This window comes from Ambystoma mexicanum, chromosome 5q (genome assembly GCF_040938575.1).
Source record: "Ambystoma mexicanum isolate Mex_15411 chromosome 5q, UKY_AmexF1_1, whole genome shotgun sequence".
Lineage (NCBI taxonomy): Eukaryota > Metazoa > Chordata > Amphibia > Caudata > Ambystomatidae > Ambystoma > Ambystoma mexicanum.
In genome coordinates this window covers 1,339,628,861-1,339,653,019 of record NC_090933.1, presented here as the reverse complement: position 1 = coordinate 1,339,653,019, position 24,159 = coordinate 1,339,628,861, and the positions used below count along the sequence as shown (strand labels likewise).

General features: G+C 47.6%; 1 protein-coding gene across 7 annotated transcripts in view; it reads right to left on the bottom strand.

Moving 5' to 3' along the window:
• Positions 1-24,159, bottom strand: part of MFSD3 (major facilitator superfamily domain containing 3) — a 926,467-nt gene that overhangs the window by 253,339 nt on the left and 648,969 nt on the right. For all 7 annotated transcript variants that reach the window (XM_069621959.1, XM_069621955.1, XM_069621958.1 and 4 more), the window contains exon 4: positions 15,683-15,789. In XM_069621959.1, the coding sequence (XP_069478060.1) occupies positions 15,683-15,789 (107 nt within the window). The remainder of the gene's footprint in view (positions 1-15,682; positions 15,790-24,159) is intronic.

Genomic DNA, 24,159 nt, shown 5'->3' with positions numbered 1-24,159 from the left:
TCTGCTTGAGGAAATAGAGTGAATCCCTTTTCTTCGCCTCAAAGGCTTGCCCTTGTCTTCCCCTCCTTCTTATAACTTTTGCTTCCTCTGTTGACAATATCCAAGTACTCCTGGCAAAGTTGAATCTTGAACTATCCGACTGTGTGATCCTCGACAACAGGAACCTGGTTCCACTTGACACTGGCTCCCGCCTATTGACTCTTGAATTTCTGTCAACGAGTGTTCTCTGATTCTGCCTGCCTTGATAAAAGTATTGCATATGATTTTTGCCCCCAACTCTCTCTGGTTAACTCAGGTGCTAAGTGTGTGTTTTGTCCCGGTAACATTTCTTGCCGCGGATACGCGCATCTTTAGTAAGACCGAACTGTCATTACTGTCAAAAAGTGATCGCATATGTATTCCCGGTAACGTCTTTTGTTTCACAACACCAGTCTGTTAGAACATAGGGTACTTACCTTGAGTTAGAGTGTACCAAGTCGATTGGTTGGTTGTAGTGTATTTTACGTGTGGTTTTGAATTAATAGAAGTGTTGTGTTTATAACAAATGGTTTAAAAATAAATGTACTTATATTTTTTTACCTGAAACCTTGAGTCAGAGTTTGCTTGAGTCACAGTAATTGTGGTCCCTTTGTGTAATCTCTGCTACTGCTCATATACTCTTGACATAAGCCTAGCTGCTCCGCTACTGCTACCACTTTACCATAGTAGTACAGGCTTGTACCAAAGTTGAACTTGTATTACCACTTGTAGTCTTAATTGTGTGTAGTGGTCCCTAAGGGCACTGCACAGGATTCTACCTAACATGTACGATGGGACGAGGTGCACAGCATGCAGGTGCATCTAGGGCCCTTAGTGTCCTGCGGGATTGCTGCTGAGCAAGACGGCAAGGAAGTCTCCATTCAGTATGCACATTTTATGTCATGACAGACCCCACCTCTCCAGGGTCTCTGGGGGCATAAGGCAATTGGATTGGTACAGTGAAAACGAGCCACGAGATAAGGAGCATGAATGTCAGAGGCGGATTCCCATGATCTTTCTTCCAGACCATAGCCCTTCCGGTCTACGAGGTACTGTAAGACCCCTTGTTGTAGCAGAAAGGCCAATACCTGGTACACCTCAAACTCTACCTCCGATCCTATTTGAATAGGCACTAGACGAGTCTGAAGACAGGTACTGAGTTGAAAGGGTTTCAGAAGGAATACATGAAAAACATCATGTATACACCAAGAACGAGGAACAGCCAGACAAAAGGCGACGGGATTAACAACATGCATGATCTGATAAGGCTCAATATAACGGGGAAATCCGTTTTCTTGAGCCATAAATGCACAAATAGGTAGCTAACCAGACTTGGTCACCGAGTGCATAAGCAGGTGCTTCTCGTCTATGTCGGTTCGCATTCTTTCTTGTGCAGTCAAAAGATGTTGTCTCGTCGTTAAATGTATTTGTCGAATATGCGTAAAGCTGATATTCGTGGCCAGAATCAGAGAGGATTAATACAGTAATAGACAGCTGTGGGGATGCTGACCATGTACTACATAGAACGGTGAAGACCCTGTAGAAGAAAGAGAAGCATTGTGATATGCAAATTCAGTGATGTGGAGCAAGGCTCACCATGTGTCCTGATGTGGAAGACAGAGATATCTAAGATATTGCTCTGAAGTCTGATTTATTCTCTCTGTTTGGCCATCTGTTTATGGGTGGTAGGCAGAAGAAAAACGAGTATCTATTCCCAAGAGTTTAGTGAGGGCTCACCAAAAGTATGATGTAAATTGCGACCTCCGGTCAGAAAGTATCACTGAGGGTACACCAAATAACAGAATACATGGCGGAAATACAGGGTTACCAGCACCGGAACAGATGGCAATGGGACGAATCGAGCCATTTTAGAAAAGTAATCAGTAACCTCTCATATGGTGTCACATTGATGTGCGGGTGGTAAACCAGAGATGAAATTCATTGAAACCATGTACCCTGGTGTATGAGCTACAGGCAAGGACTGTAACTGGCCCATGGGTGAAGCTTTATCTGTTTTGTTCTGACTTCAGATAGCACATGCAGCGACATAATCGACTACGTCTCTTGCCATATTAAATCACCAATACCATCTTTGTAATAAGGATAAGGTTTTCTTTTGTCCCGGATGTGCAACGAACTTAGCATCATGACACAAGTGTAATGCTTGGTGTCGAAGGGGAATAGCAGAAACGTATATGTAGCCTTGTACATATGTCAGTCCTTCTCATATTTCTGTATTCCATTCTCTTAACTCGTGTTCATGAGTGAGTACCCAAGAATGAATGTCAAGTACCAAGGTAGGTGGTGCTGTGCAATGACACACAAAATGTTCTTGCTGTAGCATGTAATCAGGCGTATGGGGCAAAGGTCTCCCCCTATCTCTTGTACAATTGCGTGAAAAACAGCTGAAGGCCGTGCTCCGGAGCTCTGAATTCTCCTGCTGACCCATTGATGGCCTCTTTGTTTTGGGTAAGCATAAGTTGCTGCCCCCGAAGTGGCACGCTACGCCGATGCCAATATCTCCAAATTGCATGTGAGCAGTAACCAGCATTCCACCTGCATTTCGTATGACGTAACTTGCGGCACGCACTTTAAAAAAACAAAATTCGAAAACTTTTATTGCTTTCTGCAGTTTATGGCCCAGTTAAGATGGCCGCCCTCTACATAGCCTTCTGGATGCACACTGTGGCTGGAGACTGCTCCCCTCCCATTGACTGGCTAGCTTCTTCTTTAGCCAGTCACAGGAACTGGGAGACAGGAGCTGGCCCTTCCACCTAAGGCCCGTATCGAAGGCCCTGTCCGTTCCTGTCAGTGCCTGGCCGTGCTCTTGCTCCACTTGCCGGACTTCTCAGTAAAAATGCCCTGCAATGTCGTGTTCTCATGCAGCGCCCCCTTGGACTGTGTGTTCTACATCATGTCTTCACGTGAGTGCTGCAACCTTGTGACTGCCTCGGCCCACTGAACTTACTCCAGCTTCCTTCAAAGTAATCTACTGTTGCAGTTTCCCCTTGCACTGCGGTGACTCTGCATTCTGCCTTTCACTCATTGTATCCCTTCCCACTGATACCAACTAATACATTGCTGAGTCACACTTCCTGTGCCATCTCCCTTCTGTGTCTGTTTGCGTGAACATTGTTTTCTAGCCTGGGCCTACTTCCTGCACTGAAGGTTGCTTTGCCTGTAAAATAGTTTTTAGCCTGTGTCTCCTTCCTGCACTGATGGTAGCTGTGCATGTAAAACCGTTATTAGCCTGTGCCTCCTTCCTGCATTGAGGGTATCTGTTTTTGTAAAATCGTTTTTTAGCCTGTTTCTCCTTCCTGCACTAAAGGTTGCTGTGCCTGTAAAATCGTTTATAAAACTGCTCTTCTGAACTCCCGTTAAGACCAGCTCTCAATTCTTGACACCAACACTCCATTCTTCTTGACCTCTCCTCTGCCTTTGACATGGTAAACCACAACATCCTGATTGCACGTCTCTGGGACACCCTGGTAATCACAGGTCAGGCTCTGGCATGGTTAACCTCCTTCCTCTCCGACCTCCCATCCTAGATGGGACTTGAGTCCTTTCTCTCTATCACTCTTTCGACCTGTGGCGTTGCCCTGGGTTCCAACCTATCCCGATGGTTCTTCAATGTGTACATGGCTGCCGTGGCACGTGAGATTGCCACTTTCATCTCAAACTTCCAGTGTTATGCGGACGACACGCAACTCTCCTTCAGGCTACCCTCAGCCACCTCCTCTACCTCGCTCATATCTGACTGACTGCAATTCAGTCATGGTGTGCTGCAAACGACCACTGGCTCAATGCCAGTAAGACTGAGATGGTTCGCATTGGGACTCCTACTCCCGCTTTCCCACTCTCTCTGGCCGGCCTCCCTTGGCCCTGCGCCCGCACCCACCTGTGAGGCAAAAAACCTTGGCGTCATCTTCGACTACACTCTCTCCTTCTCCACTCACATTTCAGACATTTCTAAAAAGTACAACTACCAGCTGAACCTCATCAGAGGTACTCTTCCTTTTCTTACCTTCCCCGAGCGGCTCACTGTCTCCAGAGCCCTGGTTCTCTCAAGGTTGGACTACTGCAACAGCCACTTTCTCAACCTCACTGCCTCTGCGCCCACTGCAACTCATCCAGAGGAGAGACTTATCCTTGGCCTCAAGCCCAGGGACTGCATCTCTCCGGCGTTTAAATCCCTCCACTGGCTCCCCGTGGCTGCAAGGATCAAGTTCAAGACTCCCTGCATTGTCCACAAGGCTTTCTGGGGCCTTGGTCCTACCTATCCCCAACGATGTATTCCAAAATACTGTCCTTCCCGAGCCCCCCGCTCATCTACCTCCAACCATCTGCCAGTGAGCCGGTTCTCCATGCAGAGTTTTGCAGGGAGATCTTTATCCTCAGCAGGGGCATCCCTCTGGAACAACCTCCCTGCCGCCATCCGTCTAGAGCCGATCTCCTTAAGTTCCGGAAACTCCTTAAGACAGTCCTTTTCTCCTCTTTCTTCTCGCTCTCCCTACCCTGTTAACTTCTCTCCGCTCTATCCCGCTCTTAATCCTTTTCCACACAGCATGCTGACTGGCCGCCGGGTGTACCTCAGAGTCTCTCAGTTCCCTGGCTCCCTCGCCAGTCCTCCCGCACTTACCTTCGGGGCCTGCATTTGCCTCATTGTTACTGCACTTGGTTAATGACCCATGAGAGTGGCATCTCTCGCACTAATCCCAGTTTCTGACTGACTGGGCTCACTTGGCCTCTCTCCCCAACCCTCTCCCCTGCACATGTTCTCGCCCCCCGCCCTCTCCTGTACCGTCTGTGCGCTGCACAATCTGAATGCACCATGCCTTGAAGATCGTCTATCTTCCCTGTCTCCCCTCCTTGCATAGTGGCACCTCAATGCACTTGGAAAAACTGCAGAATCGTTGTCAGACCTATTTGCTATTATCAACACTGTTAATTGTATTGTAGGCACTGGCTGATTTGTATCATTCAGAAATTCAAGGGCTCTGAATGACTGTTGTTTTTTTCCCCTTGTTCCTTCCCTCCTTGAGCGCTTTGAAACACTTTCCTTGTGTATAGCGCTTTACAAATAAACATTACCATACCATAAAATACACCTTGGTTTCTAAATAGGGCATCTGCTTTTCCGTTTTCTCTACCTGGACGATACTTGATCAAAAGTCGAAAGTGGTGAAAAACAGGTGCTAACATACTTGTCTAATGTTTGTACATTTCAAAGTGGCCAAGTGTGATGAATCCCATGGGGTCCTCACGAAAACCCTGTCTAAAGTCTGCTCTCAGTTGGCCAGGGACAGGCAGATGCTTCCTGATCCTGAACCTGTGTCATGGTCATCGGACTAAGGACACAGACCTTACAGGGTCACACATACAGGGGGCCCAGATGGACACAGTGCTGGCGCCTTTGGCGCCAGGCTCATAAAGAATAATAAACAAGACACTCATTTGAGGAAAAAATGTTTTTATTATGGACATGGCATCTTCATTTTGGGTGCATAGTGTATTTCACATGGAACTTTTGTTTCATCTGTAATGTAGCCCCACATGTATTCTTGGGTGGGGCTACTGTTACTGGATTGCCAGGCACGTGCTGACTCACTAGGAGTGGCAGGGTGTGGCAGGCAAGCCAAGCCTAGTGGGCGTGCCCACGTTCACGGTTATAAAAGCTGCTCAGATCCCTGAGGCAGATGCTTCGCGTTATTCTGCACTTTAATGCAGCATAACGCTCACCGCCGCCTGGGATTCAACTTCCCTTTGGAAACCTCGTCGCCTGCCGGCCTCCATACTTACCATCAGGGGAATGCTGCTCTCACCTGTGCGCGTCTTCATCTTGGCATCAGGGCTCACCTCCAAATCTTCCGGAGAGCAGACATCTTCATCTGGGAAACCACGGCTCACTTCCACATCATCCGGGACGCTGAAATCGCGTCCCGGATGACCGCTTCAACCGCAAACGCAGCACCTACAAATAAAAACAAAAGGCAAGGTTAAACACTGAACAGACATTACATTTAAGGTCGCGCTACCACTGAACCTCACGCTTTCCTTTAAACCATCACCCGCCTGTTGTTGGACATTGCGGTTTCAGTCATCTATCTCCCGGCCGCGTTCTGCGCCTCCACAGTTTCTTTGGGCCGCATTTCCAGCTATTGGGAAGAAAACAGAAGAGAAAACATTATTCAGGAATTAACAACACCACAGAGCAATAAAACCGAGACAGCAAAACAGAAAGGGGAAAAGGCAAGAGACATTGAAAGACAATAGAAAAAGGGAAAAGGCAAGAGACATTAAAAGACACTTACCACCAACTAGGAGAGCATAGTCACAGCTGGACTGGACTATTACTTACCCAGATCAGTGAAGGCACTAGATCCCACCAACAAGCGCCCCTGCCAGAAGTAGCAGGACAGAGAGCTCATCACCCATACTTACCAGGAGCAGTGCCACCAATTGTCGCCGCCCACAGCTTATCCGCAGGGGGAGAGACCTGAAGGGGGAGATCTAATTCCTGGGAGGAATGCAACATTGCCCCAACGCCTCTGCAGAGACCAGGTGAGCGTAACACCCTGGGGGCAGTGTTAGCTGGGAGGATCATCTGGGAGGAGAAGGACCCCCGGGAAACAGGAGTTTGAAATCTTCATGAAGCAGCAGAGGAAGAAATCACATAAGAGCCAGGACGAGAGTGGCGAGAGAAATTGATGCCGGTCCTGAGGGGATCACATGGGCTTGAGTTGCAGAGGTCGCGCAGAGGAAAGCGCACCTTTCGGTAACTTTCCCCATTGTTGAGCGTTCAGCAGTGGCAGGCGAGCACTGGATAGCTGGGGGAGCCACTTAAGAGCTCTGAAGGGTGCAGACACGAGACGTGGGAAGCCATGCAGGAGAGGCTGCCGGGCCGCACTAAAGATGATGAGCTGGAAGGTATACGGACACGCATGCCAAACCTGGTGGGTTCAATGTTCTATTGTGACCCCAGAGCGCTCTGTGATTACCCGTTGCTTTAATTGAGACTACCTTTTGAATAACGAACTGATGCAAACCAAATTAATGATTGTGAAGCATACCAAGCCGATGTAAACCAAAACAGTTGGCATAAAGAGACTTTAAAGATCCCACCTGAAGGAGGTGATTGTTATATAATGGGTAATACTAACAGACAACCACACAAAGGGGAAACATATCGAGAAGGGAACCCAAACCAATATTGCCAAAGCCAAAAGAGGCACGCATTAAGTCAACTGATAAGCAACCAGCGTTACATAAACCAAGCGAAGATCACTGACTGTGTGAAGAATATTGCCCAAGTGTAGAGAATATCTTAAACGCACATTGCCAAAGAAGTGATAAGGAGAGAAAGAGTTATCAGCATTTGGTTAACAATATACAGGTGGGGGGGGGCACTAGAGAGCCCAGCCAAGATGGCTGTGTGCCCGTGAGCTCCCGATTGCCTCGGAAGAACTGGCAAATATCCAGATGTTTCCTGAGTGCCCTTAAAGCCCAAAAGTGGTACAGAGTGGAGGAACATCCATAAGTCCACCCTGGCCAAAAAAGAAGTCGGGGGGGGGGGGGGGTCCACCATGGCCAAAAAAGAAGTCTGAGGGTGCCCGGAAACATATGATCCGGAGCACCGCTCTGTCGCGGATCGTGACCGCCTGGAGGCGGGAAGGAGGAGCTGGCTCTGAGAGGGGCTACGGGGGAAGATATAATCGGCTCTGGAGCAAGCAGCCTTGAGGGGAAGCTAACCCAAACACTACACGACTGTACAAAAGAACTCCTGCCTGGTCCATATCGGACCCGCATGGGGCAGATGTCTCGAGATCGGCGGGTGCGAAGCTGCGGCGCACCTACCACCCTGGGAAGCCCCGCCGCAAGTAAAGGATGGACTTGATCTGAAATGAGGAGCTGCGACTGGTTGTTAGGCAGAAACATGTGCAGTTCCCTTAGGGACCACTGCAAAAGATTTAGGACTACAGGTGGTTGGCAGTAAACCCAATTGGTAGCAGTCTGTACCGCCCAGATTTACCTGGTAGCTGTGGCTGAGCAGTCAGACTTCTCTCAAGATGAGTTAGGCAGTATATAGAGTATACACAATAGGTACAGAGACACAGTAGCACAAGCAAACACTGACCAGAGCTTTGGTGTAAAGGTATATAATTATTTATTTAAAGACACACTTGTAAATTACACTAGCACCAAGAGGTAAGTAAATTCAACACACAGTCACTATTATATATATACAACCCTAATTACTTATTAAACAAGTCTTACTGAGAAACACCACTTATTTTCAGACAGAGGTGAGCGCTTAACATAAGATGGCACTCTAATAAGTTATAAAAAAGTGAGGGGTAAAAAGGCAGAGTTATGAAAGCACACAAATTTCAATACTTTTCAAAGAACCACAATGAGGCACGTTAGGTAAAGTCTACTGGAGAGCAAGGAAGTTCAAATACCAGGCCCACTCTTCGAGAGAGCAAGCAAAATGTGTCCAGGATCACACAGTGGGGTTATGCCCAAAGAGTCTTTGTAGAAAGTTCACAAAAGATTGAGATCAAGTCAGGAAAAGTTAGTTAACAGGTCCCAGGCTAGCCCAGGTTAGAAAGTCGAGGATTTACTGTCACCCCGAACGATCTGTCGCAAGGGAAGCCAGGCGGGACACAGTACCTGAAAGTGGGAAGAACACTCCAGCGGGGGCAGTTGTTCCTGGCAGCGGGTGCAAGTCGGTGTTTCGTCCAGAGGAAGAGAAGGTCTCGACGTGGAGGAAAGCTGAAGGTCATTGCGCTGCCAGGGAAGAAACCAGCCGTGGAGTTTCCCGGTTACAAGGTACCACCCTTTTCTTCGCGGTAGTGGTAAACCGTGGTATTCGGGTTGCCGGGGTGCTAGGCACGGGCAAGGCGGCCACGAGATGGTCCAGGAAGGCGAAAAGACGGAAAACTGGTTATCCCCACCAGTCAAAGGAAGAAGACTCTCCGGACTGGAGATCTCCTCTGTCGTCGGGAAAAGTGGTGGTGTCGTCATTGCAGGTCGGCTCGGCTTCTCCCTCCTCGGATTCTTTAGGTCCTGTGGCGACTTCTGAAGTTCCAGTCCCCAAAGCCCTGCTTTTATGCAGAAAACCCCCATTCATTCAGCCTAGCTGTCAATCAAACATGCTAAGAGCCGGGCGGCTCACCACTTGGGCCAATTACACAAGAGTGCGACTTGAGTTGCCGAGGCAACTCAGTCCAGGGTGCCTAAACCTCCTCCCACACCCCCTGTGGTACCCAGACAGAGTGGCACCACTTTTGGAGGCTTCTGTGGAAGCCTGCCAAAAAGTGGAACAAAGGGCTCGACTTGGGTTGGAGTCACAGAAGCGAACACAAACACCATTTTGGAACCAAGTTTCGGCAAAAATTACCAACCAGTGAATTATTATTAATTTTATAAGCCGGCGGTATGTTCGAGGGTATATTAAAAAGTGGTAGCCTCGAACAATGGGAAAATCCCATAGGAATATATTCGCGGTTGAATATAAAAAGTAGTATCCACTGCCACCAGCCAAAACTCGGTCGGGGGGGACTGGACAGTGCCCCCCTCGAACAACAGACCCCGGGGCAATTGAAATGCCCCGACCAGTACGTCCACAATAGGATTGTTTGTACTGGTTCTGTTCACAATTTGAGACTAGTAAAGCCAATGGTGACTTTACATGCCCTGGGAGACAGTAGTCAGTCCCAGGGTATGGAGTCTATGTTTGGGGGTTGCTACGACACCCATGGGTTACGGCACGGAGGGTGCTGTGTAGCCCACAACCCAAAAACACATGAAGCCCTATGGGGTAAAGGACCCCATAGCCCATAAAACACATACAAAGTCAAAGGAACACCTCAAATCATGTCTAAGAGTGGGAGAAAAAGAGTCTCACTCTTAGCAGGAGAAAAAAATAAACCCCAAAAATCCAGCAAAGCAGCTGGGGGACTCACTAGGTTTGGGAAATTAGCCTTTACAGAGAATTCTCCCTAACACTGGTGACAATCGGTAGGCAGAAACGTTGAACATCCGGCACACACATAGGGCCGAGAGTGGCGCTGTGAGGGACGGCACCTAATCACGGGGGAAAGTAGGGAACCTCTCCCTGGACGACACAGCTAATGCTGTGGACAATCGGGGGGACTGAGGAACAATGAGTGCTCCAGAGTACCTCATCCCAAGAAATAGCGCCCGGGGGCTCCCCGAATCTTGGAAGGCCCCAGGCGAGCGGGTACCTCAGATGAGTGCAGACAGAGCCGGGGAACATCGTGACAATGACAACGCTTTGTTGGAGCAGCGAGAGGGGAACCCTCGGAGTAACATAAGCCGGGCCGCCGGCAACAAGAGGGGAAGCAAAGAGATCCATTGTGCCAGTGACACTCGGGTGAGGCCTGGCTGAGAGGCAAGAGGGAGCACTGGGACACCCATTCCCCGGAGCATGCAGAGCTGCACAGACCCGGGAGGAGAAATAAACATGCCCAATTGCAACAAGACAATATCCAGGTGACTGGTCAGAGCAGCCTTACACCCCAGAGTGTGGATACAACCAGGCCACTTTTTTCAAATCACCAGGGACGCAAGGCACCAGATCTAACCAACAGCGATATTGCTGTGGATGGGGCTGGATGCCAAGCCCTCTAAAGAATCTGGGGATAAACCTAAGCAGGGGCGGCCCACCACATCAAGCAGCGGCGAATAACAAGCACTGCTGCGCCCAGAATCTGGTGAGACAGGGGAGAGGCAGTGTCATGAAGGAGTGCTGCTACCCGGTGGTGCCCACCTGAGGAACCCAAGGAGAGCAGGCAAGTGAGGAGGGGGACTGATAAAGGGGTTCAACAGCACACAACCCCCTGTATTGAACTTGGAAAAACTTGCACAGTAGCTACAGCGACAGTGGTGGGTACGCCCAGTGAGAGGTCTGTTCTTAGGCTACAGGACTGCATGAGAACGGAGTGAAACAGGCTGTCAGACCGTTGGGGCAAAGTAAGGACCATCCTTGGGCAATCTGAACCTGAGCTACAGGCCCAAATAAGTCTGATAGAGTGATCCGACACCTCAAATGAGAGGAGTCTCGAAACTGCTACGGGCGAATGGACTGGACACCAGCAACCTATGGGGAGGGCTCCACATCTATAAACAAACATTTGGAATGGCAGGGGGCGGTCCAGCTTGGGTGGTGCTACTGAGGGGCCCCATGAGACAGACTACTGGACATGAAGACAGATCTGCTTCAGTTTGGGACTGGCAGAGAGCAATCATAAAGGCTGTGAACAAGACAGGCCACGAGGAGGCCCGTGTGGAGGCAGACAACAACCTCGGGATGTGGCCATTGGAGAAACGCTCTGACTGGCGCCAAGGGCACCTCTCTCTGGCTACCGGGTGGCGGAAGAGAACTGATAACCCATGGCTTGTCCTAACAGCAGTAAAATAACATGCAAGAGGACATACACCACACATGAAAGTGGCTGGTAGCACAAGACAGCTGAAATTACAAACGACACTGCACAAGGGCCACTAGCACAGAATCAGCCGACAAGGCCCGCGCCGCACAGGGACCGATCACCGCTGCCATGTCCAGATCAAATTAAGGAAGCAAACAACAGTCGAAACTATATTTTGACGTATCCTCTCAGGCAAAAAATGACAAACAGATGGAGGGATCTCCGGAGAGACGACCCCAGGACCCTAGCGGGGCGTTTCAGGACATTAAAGAAATGTTCAACCAACTACAGACATGGATACAGTCTCTAGATGGGAAAATGGACACCCTTACCTGTAAAGTTGACCACATGCAGGTATGTCTCTACAAGCACGGCGAGAGGTTGGATGAGGTGGAGGGAAGAGTGTCTACTGTGAAGGATGAGTCTGCGTCGGTGGATTGGGATATGACGGCTGTGAAGCGTGCACTGAAGGAACTGGTCGACAAGCAGGATGGCTTGGAATCCAGGTCTAGAAGGAACAATTTGAGAATAGTTGGGATCCCAGAAACGGTGGAACAGAGGAACATGGAACCCCTGGTGGAAGAGATACTGCGGGAGTCGCTGGGACCAGAGGACTTCTCGGCAGTGTGTATTGTGGAAAGGGCACACCGGGTACCAAGTGGGAAAAGGCCGGTACCGGGGACCCCACTGCGTCCGATTATAGCCAGTATGTTAAACTACCGGGACAGAGACACTGCCCTCCACAAAGCCAGGGATAAAGGAACTGTAACTTATAAAGGGGACACAATCAGACTGGTCCCAGATTTCTCGGACAAGGTATAGGCCTCCAGAAGAACGTATATGGAAGTCAAGAAAAGATTAAGGGAGAAGGGTATATGCTACGCTATGCTGATCCCAGCCAAGCTGCAGATAGAACACGAAGGGAGGGCAATCTTTTTTCACACTCCAGAGGAAGCCAACGCCTTTTAAAACTCCAACCAAGGAACCCCCGGCAGCGAGGAAACAATGGGTGACCTCAACCTGGAATAACATATCCTTTGACATTGTAGGGCATCTGAAACAAATGGAGCGAGATCCGTGCAGTTGAGTTTAATCGCAGGAAAATGGCGGTGTGATGGATGCCTGGACTCCAAGCTATCCCCCATGCGGAAGCTCAAGTTGTACGAAAATTGGTTACAGCTGAGGGGTGATCAGCTAGAGGGAGGGAGGAGCCAGGGGTTGTTTGGGGGTGGGGGGTACACCTGGATTACTGACAGATTGGGGTTGTCGGTGGGCGTGAGGGGGGAACGGGAAGGTGATAACCACAAATCTGTGAACAGAGAGGGAAAGGTATTTAGGTAGTTAGGGTTGTGCTGGTAGCATAGGCTACCAGCATGGGCACCATATGGCACCACTTAATTGCATCACCTGGAATGTGATGGGACTGAACTGCCTGTCTAAATGCCCTAAAGTCCTGTTTTATATGCAACGCCATCAAGTGGGGATCGCATTCCTGCAGGAGACCCGCCTAGTATGATATATGATATGATGGGTTATTTATAACATGCTTAATCCCCAGAGGCTTCTAAGCGCGGCCCGAGGATCGAACCTGTGGTGCTCCGTGCCGTCTTGCTTCCAAGGCGAGCACATTGCTGCTGAGCTATCCTCCCGAGTACCGGGGAGGACTCTAAATTCGGGAAAAGCTGGGGGTGCTACAGGTAGTTTTCATCCTACTCCTCATATGCAAGAGGGGTATGTTTAATGATTCATAGTTCAGTAGGATTTCGCCAGACAAATGTGATTAGGGATGAGCATGGGAGAAAGTCATGCTCTTTGACTAACTAGCCAATAAGTCCCAAATGGTTTCAAAACCATGAAGCTAGTGGAGTAGAAACTCGTTCTCTGTACATCTTGTGGTCAACACTACAGTCTTCTTTCTAAGTCCTGGGATCCCTGCTGTCAAGCCAAACGCTTCTCTTTGAGTTTGCCAACATGATTGACTACTACTGTTTATTTAAAAATAAACAAACTATTAGACCAGAGGGTCTAGGGGCCCTTAAGAATTATTTTCTGTAACCTCTTCTATGTTGTTGACCTAGGCAGCGGATGACAAAACCTTCAATTTTTCATAGAACCATAGGAGGCTGGCCCCAACTTGCCTGGTGTAAGGATTTCTGCGTGTTTTATGATGGAAACAGTTTCCCGGTTGACTGCTGAACGCCTTACTAAGGTTTGGATGAGTGCCAAACACTGGTCTTAATCCTTGCCAGATAGTTAACATGCTTCTTTTGAGACTTCATGCCACATCTCATGGACTCTTTTTGAATCCTCAACTAATCTCCATTTTATCCCCATTGAATGCTTGGTGCTCCTTGTCTTCAAATGACGTGTCAAACAATCAACCTTTCAAGAGAATTCTCAGGGCTGCAGCCTTCTGATGCAAATCTGTGCACCAATCTTTCAGACGTAAACGTTGCCACACAGCCGCCACGGCCCCCATGGTGAGTGCAGATGCTTCCACTACATCATATGCCAGGTCTGAAAGAAGGGCAACTTGGGACTGCATGTTCTCTAGAATGGGAAGACAATCGAAACCTTTCTATACTGCTCTGCTGAAAACTGTGCAAATTCCCCAAGCACTGTTTCTGCCACATAAGATGCATACGTGCTTGTTCCCAAGGTTAGGTGACCTGCTGATTAGGACTTCCTCATTGAAAAATATGCTTTTCTATCAACCCATTCCTTTACTGGTTCTTTGAAAGTCATTGTTGCACAGCCTACCAAGCTTGGGAAGAGATCATCAATCTGGAGTGACTGTGGAAGGTCTTTATCCTCCCCTTCAGAGGACACATAGTAGCAAGAAACCTGGAAAGACAGATTTTATCTGGTGCGTTCCATCGTTGCCCTACCCAACATGTTCAGATGTAACCATCATACACAGACTCTTTGCCTTGACTAATAATGAGGCTGCAGCTGTACCTCAGGTTGCACGTTACCCACCTCCCCCACTCCTTGCAGGGATAAGCATCCCCTTCTAGTAGCTACCCACTGGGATCTAACCCTGCCAAATCTGCTCAGTTGCGCTTTGTTCCAGTGCCTCAGCCCTTACCACTGCTGACTTTGTCAGCCTGAATAAGGCTCTGTTCCCCAACCAATATCCTCTGCTCGGTTGGGGTAGGCAGAAGCATTACATTTGGTGCCTGATCTGCTGCTCTGGAGCAGACCAAGTATGGGGTGAAAAGACAGATTGCCACTCCAGAGTCGAGCAATGAGTGAAATTATTGTAGCGTGAAGCACAGCAACATGAATGGGTCCCAACTACAAGAAAAGAACTTGGGAATGATGGGAGTTAAGGATCTTTGTACACCAAGAACAAAGGGGGTGGAGTCCAAGGAAGGAAACTATTTTAAAGGATGACTTGTCGCGGAGGATGAAGCCTCACAGAATATATCTTGGGACAAGGAAGTGGGGCATCTTGGGGATTGAAGCATATTTCTACCCTTCAAAAAGATAAAACAAGAGACTGCACGGCGTGTTTAAGTAATATATTGGGAAAGCCCTCCATATGGGAGAGGGACAGTTTAAGATGCTGAAGAGGAAAGGGAACTTGACTTGGAAAATACACCAACTCTGATATTTTATAAGGGGCACTACTCTATTTAGGAAAATTAAGTGGAGTACTAAAACATAGTAAGATACTGCAGCCTTTTATGAACAGAAACTCCAAGTAGACTTAGCTCATACCCACTGGACTCGGCCTTATGTGTTTCTATAGACCACTTTTACTCTTCCACGACGACTTTTTTCTTTTTTTATGGTCCATAGCCCCCTGCTCCCTAACCGCACCAAATACTACCGCTACACACAAAGACAAAAACAAACAAAAGTCAACAAATTAATTGTGGTTAATGCGATCACTGCATGCCACTGGATTCTTAATTTTCTACCTTTGGTTGGTGGAAGGGAAATATGAACTGAAAGCAAACAAACTGGTTCACGCAACTTGTGATGGGCAAATATGACTTAAACAGTATGTGTCTTACGACCTATCCTTTTTAGATGATACCACTGGTATAGCCTATGAAACAATCATGTTTAGAATGTTCTATGCTGTTGCAGAGATCTGAAGTATTTAGGAAGCACAAAATTATTCAAACTGGCAAGGGCACAAACTAGCAGTTTTTTTCATGAAGACCAAAATCTTCTCCTTCACGCAGTCATTAGAAGCTTACCTTTTATGATACTAGACTTGCTGGAAAACAGAAAGAGTACGAGAGCCTGGAAGCAGAGGCTGGCAAGACGCAAGATAAGTGAAACTTTTAACAGTGATAGCGGTGGCCTGAAAAAAAAGAAGACAAGTTGGAAAATCAGCATTGATTGATCCATTATTCACATTTGCAACGTGACAGCTACCACATGTTTACTTTTCTCTTCATACTAGCCCGAGGTCCAACTTTCCCTCAGTTTTGCTGACTGAACACAATTGCCACTTACCTCATCGGTGAGAACTGTCCTTCTGGGAGCTCTGACATGGCTGGGGATTGATGTGGTCTCACAAATTTGGTCTTAGTGCATGCAATGCCGCATGTAACGCGCAGGGCTTCCCTTCTACCTATGATATATAACATCTACACAAAATAACGATGCCGCTCGCGCCTTATACTGTATTTTGTTGTTAAACTGTATTTGGTTATAGTGAAGTAGGGGCCCTGTTAAATGGGTAGGCATCCCTCTCACCATCCCCCCTTCCCCTGGCCCATCATAGTGCTTGAAATGCATCTCGCCTCACTCTAAAGCGCCTAGGGGATAGGACGGGGCTGCCCCGTTCGCACCATTGAACCTAAAACATTTGCCATCCTTCATTAGGCTTTCTGTATTTTTCTTTACAGCGTATAGTTTTGCTTCTTGATATAGAAAAGTTAGTTTTTTTACAAGTGTTTGTGAAACCCTTGGGAAGAAATTCATGTGGTTCAGGAAAAGGTTGAAAAACAAATACTGTTTTGGGCTACCTATGCGGACCGAATCTTCACAAATCTGATTCTTATAACCTCCCCACATCATCTCAGGGCACCAACAAACCAATTCCCCACTTCTTTATTTTAAGCATGTTTTGGTAGAAGCCTGCAAGTTAAAATAGCAGATCTTCCATTCTAAAAAGCCTCAGCTCCTGCAAAGCATCCTGGGTGATATATAAATGTTTTGGAGGACAGGTGCTTAATTTAAAAATAAATACTTGACAGGTTTCCACCAAACTAAGAAAAGCACATAGTCCATGCTTTTTTACGGCAACAAAAAATAAAAATGGGAAAATACCTATTCAGCAGACTGGCCTGTGCATTTAAGCAAACAAATTTACATTTTTCCTTATGGAACAACTAATGCAAATGGACAAGAAATGGTGGGTCTGGGCATTGGCCATGCCCTGGAGTAAGTTAACTTACTAATGACTAATTATTGCTACAAGCTGTGGTCAGTGGACCATGGATCTGCAACAGGTGTAGCGGAAGGAGAGAATGGAGGATGCTGGCAGTCGCCGAGTGAGCTTCGGCAGGACCTCAGGAGCGGGCCTGAGCAACCCACCAGAGGGAAGGCGAGCAGTGGAAAGCTGTCAGAGGAAGGGCCCACCACAGAAGCAAGCTGGAGGACAGCTGTCCCTGGTAGCCCCAGTGACGCACCTACCACCAAATCAAGTTAACCAGTGGTGCGGGAGATCCGGACAGGACGTGGCGGCGCAAGTAAAGCAGGCTAAGGCTAACTCCCCTCAAACCCTTGGTAACCACAGTTACCAGCAGACCGCGAGAGGCCCTTTGTGCCCAACATCTTGGCAGAATTATCATCTGCCTGTCTACAACTAGAGCAGTATCCATTGAAGCCAAGTCACTGAGATAATACAACCCGCTAGGGAAGAAAGGCCCAAGTCGATCTTGTAAGGATAACAACTTTTAATCCCACACGCAGAGGAGAGCAACAGAAAAACCTCTGCTGCTAAGAACGCTCTGCCGAAAAGTAGTACAAGCAGAATCTCATAAAGAAAAACATTGTCACACATGACGCAATGCGTATAGTAAAATCCTGCGCAGCTGGTTGGTGGGCGCCAAGACATGATCCGCCTCCTCCGTAAGAGATGCCAGGCCATTGGTTCCAGCCCAATCTGTCCGTCTTCCATCACATGGGTGCTGCAGTGATCATTTTCTTCTCACATCGAAGGTCAAAGAACAAATTAACAACACTTCTGACATAACGCTGTTTTATCACTATAATGTGCACCTGGCAGGCCTCCAGATAAGCACAAAGGAGGTTCTGGGATCCTTTAACCTTGACACACACATTTCACTCACACCCTTCCACGCCATCCGGTTCCAAGGCCCCCACCTTCATTTTGAACTATAATTTATCCCTCTCAGCACCTCGCAATACAAATCACATGATTGTCACTTCAACAATGTGCCCTGCCCGTTCTCTTTGAACATTTCAGCACTTGTTGCTTTGGGGTTGGTGGTCAAAGAGCTCCTTGTGCCATGGAATTCAGGGGTCTTAAGGTTTAGTCAGTTATATGGGCTATAACTCGTGGTGGCCTGTGGATGGGCTGGGTCATGCTTTGGCAAGTGTGAGATAACATGCACACAGTGCCATGTCTTAAAATCGCGGCAATAATGGCCGTTAATACAAAATATTGCGGTACAAATGCACAACAGTTTTGCCACGGTTTACTTTACCAGCAACATTTTTGCCGAAATTTTATTACCTGATACCATGCACACCAGGCGCTGGTCTGTGATCAGGGCCTTGCAGGAACATTCCTCTTGAGTAAAAAACAAAACACATCTTTGCAACACTGTTAGAAAAATGAATAGGCGTGTTGGGGGTGTGGGCTGTCCTAATTGGAGCTCAGGCATGGCTGGAGATTTCCCTTGTCTCGCAATTTCGGCCTAACGCATACAATGCTGCATTCGTCATGCCGGCCTTACCTTCTACCTAGGTTTACTAATATCTACGCACAATAGCAATGTCGCTCGCACCCACGTTACACTATGTGAATTGATTATATTTGATTATATTGATTTCACCATGCCCCATTCCCTCTGGCCCATTACAGTGCTTCAAATGCATCTCGCCTAGGGGGGTGGGACGGGGGTGCCCCCTTCCCAAAACTAGTTTGCATGCATCTGATCACGCTGCAAAGGCCTTCCATCATGGCCACCTCGCTTGCCATAATCATCAGCTGATCCTCGCCTCTTTCGCCGACCCGCCTGGTTGGCTGGGCACTACCTTATCTGCACCAAGTCCCCGGAACCGGCAGGCGATGGCTGGCCCCCTCAAGGGCCACACTAAAGGTGCCCTGTTGCACCTCTGGGTCCTTTGTGCTGTTGGGTGTTCTGACCCACGTTTGGACTATTATGCTACAACATTTGGTGCTGTGGGCTTAGGAAATCCAAGATGGCCGAAAAAGCCCACATGTGCGCCAGAATCTATGAAAACCGCGAAGTTTGTGCGCACACCAAAATGGTCGCCTGACTTGCCACCCCCCGGTGCGGGTGTGCTGGGTCAGAAGAGCCATGAGTGAAATGGGGTGCCAAAGAGAAAAACAGCAGTGCCTGTTCGCTAGAAAGCACTTTAAAAATCACCCTTTGTTTCTCTGAAGGCAAGCTCAGAATGCCCATTTCAAACATTGCAGAATATCCAACAATCTCACTGAACACCAGCAGACATTTGACAGAATAAAGTCTTGTGGGCATACAAAATCTGGAAAGAGGATGAGCCTAAAATAATGTTCATAGCAAAACTGGCTGAGCTGTGGATTTCAGCAGTTTAAGTAAATTTGGACTGAAAGACAGTAAAAATCTAAATGTTTAAAAGATATGAGTGACCTACTAGTGTCACATAGGTTTCAATTGTTTAAATGTCATAGTTTAAACTTAGAATCAGCATTCTAGCTGCATGTGTAAAAATTGTTAGTTTATTTGAATGCAGAAAACTGGGTAACTAGAAGTGACATTAGCTGGGGCGTGGCTTAAGGAACTGAATTCTGCCTGACATCTACCCCCACAGGAGTTAAAATCTGCTCAGCCACTCTTCCCCTGGCCAAAAGGAGTTGTCACCTCTCTGATTAGATTAGGGGTGGAGCAGCTACAGGGAGTTGAACAAAGGCCTGTCCTGGGCCCAGGCAGAGGTTTTATTGGGGGGAGGCCATAAATGGCTTCCTCTTGAACAATGGGCCTTCCAGGGCACAGGCAGATGGTTTATTAGGGGGACCGTAAAATAGCTTCCTCTTGGCAGAAGCTGGGAGGGGCAGGGTCTCTGAGCTTGGCAGAAACTGGATAAACTGGTTTCTACACCATGTGACCTGGGAAACCACACCCCTTTGGGGCCAGAACATAAATCTAAAAAGATGGATCATTCATAGAGCGGACTTGTGAAAATTTTATAAGTGATATCATTATTCTTGTGATTTTTCTGTGCACATTTGAAGACGTGTTAGGACCCGGTGGTATGTTCAGGGGGGGTTTTAGCGGAAAAGAGGATATTACTCTAAATGTATGTATGTTAAAAATCTGACACTCTACCACCTAATGCCCACATGCTTTGCGAACATTTGTGTAAATGCGGGGACAAATCCAATATTGGTAACCCGACCAAAAAGTGAAATATGTTGCCATTTTTGAACCCAAGCCCCCAGGAAGAGCAGAGTTTGAACAGGGTATACCTCATGTGATATGTGATGGGTGCATGTAATTTCAAACCACTGTGTATCTATGAAATATGTCTTTAGGTCAAATATAGATTGTGTGTAAAGTTGACAGGGGTGGGTTCTCTGTATCATAAACAGACCTCATCATGATGACACTTCATTTCATTCCCCCAATCCAGGGGAAGAGGAGGAAGTGGCCAATGACAAGTGGAGAGGGGTAGGGCCTAGAAAGCTAGCCTCTCCACCCACTTTCAAAAACACATAAAAGCAGACAGTCAGGACAGATAGGGACATTCTATTCCATCTGCTGCGGGACGCTCTGCCGGGAAAATCCATACTTTACCTCCATCAACCTCCAGAGAGCCAACATAGAGACTTCAATCTATCCACCTTCAGAGACCGAGACTTTACTTCAGAATTTGTAGCAGAGAGGTCAACTACAAGCTAAATCCCTCTTTAGCAGGCCTCAAATCATTGCCACTATTCACAGCCAGGCGAGCTGTTTGAATTCTTTGCAAGAACTCTTGCCATTTGCCCGAGAGCAATGTTGTATCCAGAGAGAGACCAGCTGAACCGGAGACCGCTGTATCACAGACCTGATCAGAACCAGAGACCCAGACCAGACCAGCAGAGTAGAGCTGACCCAGACGCTGTGCAGGAAACCGTCATTGCCGAGTGAAGAAAACCTGTTGACCAGATCCGTGGCGAGGCCCATTCCTCAAAATTATATTGTGAGTACCTAGCAGAACTGTGCAGAACCAATCTCTTAGTTAAAATAATATAATTCAATCTATTTTAATCTAACCAGAACTGCCTAACTGTCATCTGTCATTTGCAAAGCTGTCACTTGTCAATTTCTAGCTGCAAGCTGTACCCTGTCGCTTTGAACTTTTAAAATTTCAAATCCGTAAAACTACCTTTATTTAATCGTCCGTATCTCTGGAACCGTTTGGGCTAGGAACTTGGTTTAACTTTCCTCTGAAAGCTTAGAATCTCAACACGCCTAGAACCGACTTCCTACTCCTCATACTTTTGCCGTAATCACGATTCTCGCACTCGCGAATTTTACCGCGATTTGCAATTTGGTTAAAAATCCAGCCACGTGTGAAAACAGCAGCTTCATTGCTTTCCTTTGCCAAAAATTTGTTTAACCTGCTAGTTACTCCTAGATCCTTGCTAAAGTGAGCCTGAACTCATCCCAAGTATACGTCACTCACCCTGAACCTCCTAAAGGGAATTAAAACCATTTTCAGCATATTTCTCACTGCATTGTCATCATATTCAAAGCATTTTGCCTGTGTTTCAAAACTCCTATCTGTTGTATAAGCTGCTGGGGGGGAATTGAACTGAATTCTATTTGATTGCATTCCTAAGAACTGTGTCATCTTCATCTCCTTACAGTGCATAAAAGGGGGGTGAATTGTCCAAGAAAGTGATTACATTGTCTTTTGCTGAAATCCTATCAAGTTATTTTCTGTACTGCATTTCATTCCACATTGCATCCATTTGAAACCATAAAAGTATTGTTGCTATCGTATCCATCCTATAACCACTCATCATTGATTATAAAGAAGTGTGCTAGTGCCGGACTATCCATTATTGATTACTGCTCAGATTAAGTGTGATATTCAATTATTAATTTATTATAAAGTGTGATATATATATATATTGTTTAAATTATCAAATAAACCGTTTAAACTTGCAAAACAGAACTACTTCGTGGCTCAATGGGGTCAGGGGGATTCCAAGAGAGGGGTGTTATATAGGGGTAGTCATCCAGAACGCATGCGCTGGACGTAAAGATATATCAATAAGGGTTTCCATTCAGTATCCCAGACTAGGCATTGACTTAGCTGTAGTGTTGAATTGAATCCTCTTGCAGTGCCTATCATCTAGGCAGCATTATCATCTGCCAGCCCACAACCAGAGCAGTATCCAGTTTGCCTGCATCAGATAAGATCGCAAGGGTCTTCCATCATGGCTGTTTAGCTCTCCAGAATCATATGCTGATCCTCGACTCCGATGCCGACCCACCTCATAGGCTGGGCACCTCCTTATCTGCACATCGGCCCCCTCAAAAGGCCATCTAAAAGGGTCAGGGCCTCTCCCTGTCTGGCCCTGTCAACGCTTGGAGGGACCCCATTGTTGCTGTCTCACCAGAGCATTCATCTTGCCTCGCCTAAGCACTCTTCTGGTGATCTGCCTGCTGAGGTTAAGACCGCTTCTTCCACTACTCCTGATTCCACCTTACTCTGGTTTCACCTCCTGGGCATGGCACTCATCCCCTCTTCCTCACCGCTCATGGTGCCCAACACCTCTCACCTTCCTGGCATTGAGTCGCAGTGTCTAGCAGCCCATGACATGCAGCCTGCCACTCTCATAACTCAAACTTCACCTGGAACTTTGGACTTCTAACATAACATCTTGCAACTATTGGCCTAATCTCTGCCCTTTCTCCAGCCTTTATCTGGTCTGCCCTCCACTTTTGGAGTTTGTCCTTCATTAACTGACCCTGGTCCTTCCCACAGAGTTTCTGTGAGTAACACTTTGGACTACCTTGCTCCTCTAGCCACACATTCCTTGCCTTTAGCTTCTGTTCCCGTTTCTGGTTAAGCACTGCCTGTACTGTGTAGCTAGTATTCCTATGCAATTGCCCCCTTTTAATGTCTTGACATCGCATTAAGTATGCTCTCGCTGTCTGCTCTGACTCATGAGGCCTTTTTGCTTGCTGTTTCTGCACTGCCTGAACCTGGAATTATTTATTTATTTATTATTTGCTTGTTAGGCGCTCATACAGGAAATACATTCTGTTTCAAAGTGCTCACAGGGCAGCAGGGATGGAACATGGGATAGTAGTACAATTAAATACAAGGAATACAGAGGAGAAGGGATGGCCAAACCTACTATGCCTTGCGAGTATTCAAAACCTGCAAGTGCAGGAAGGAAGAGGGCAGTAGGGTAGGTGATGTGGTGTCTGTGCTTGCGGTGCGCAACAGATGAAGTGCAAGGTATGGTAAGTAAGTGCTATGCAGCCAGGTGCCGCGTTGGGTGGAAAGTGCAAATCACCAATGCAGAGGGTATGCCGGGGCAAATGCTGAGGAAGAAAGATGCTGGGGAGATTGGGTATGAATGGTCAGAGGCCCAGAGGATGCATAAGGGTCCAATACACCAATCACAGCAACTGTGGGATTAGCAGAGGAAGGAAGAAGGGAAGGAGGAGGAAAGGAGGAGGAAAGGCAGAGTTTGACGTGCTTTCGGAACTCCAGAAGGTCCTGCTCAAGATGCAGAGGGATGGGGAGGTGTTCCAGAGGAGGGGTCCAGCTCAGGAAAGTGAGCCGCCTCCTGCTCTCTGTATAGCAAAACTCTTTACACACAGACAGTTGCTGGCAGACGAGAGTGGAGGTCTAGAAGGAGAATGTGTTTTGTAAGAGAGTTGCAGATTGTGCGGTTCCAGGCCTCATACAGCCTTGTGGATGATGTAGGGGGATTTGAATTTGATCCGTGCAGCAACCAGGAGCCAGTGGAGGCTTTTGTAAGGCAGGAGAGTTGCAGTACCTGGGCTTAAGGCCAAGGATAAGTCTTGCTGCTCTATTCTGGATTAGTTAAGGGGTCGCGGAGTGGAAGAAGGTAGATTAAGGAGGAGGCGGTTACAACAGTCAAGCTTAGAGAGAAGCAGGGCTCAAGAAAAAATGAGATTCTGGGGGAAAGAGAGAAATGGGAGAATTCCTTTGAGAAGGAAGAGTTGGAAGTGGGACTTCTTGACAATGTCCTGCGTGTGAGGGAGGAAGGATAAAGAGAAGTCAAAGATTACTCCAAGGGTTCTGGCTTCAGAAGGTGGAGCAGGGGGAGAGCCCAAGGTGGGAGGCCAGAGAGAAGGGAAGAAGGAGGGAGTAGAGGTCCCAATCAGAAGGATCTCAGTTTTGCTGGAACTGAGGCAGGGATCATTGGAAGAGCACCAAGCCTGGATGTCAGACAGGCATTCAGGGATGAAGGAAGGTGCGAGTGAGTCAGCAGGAAATC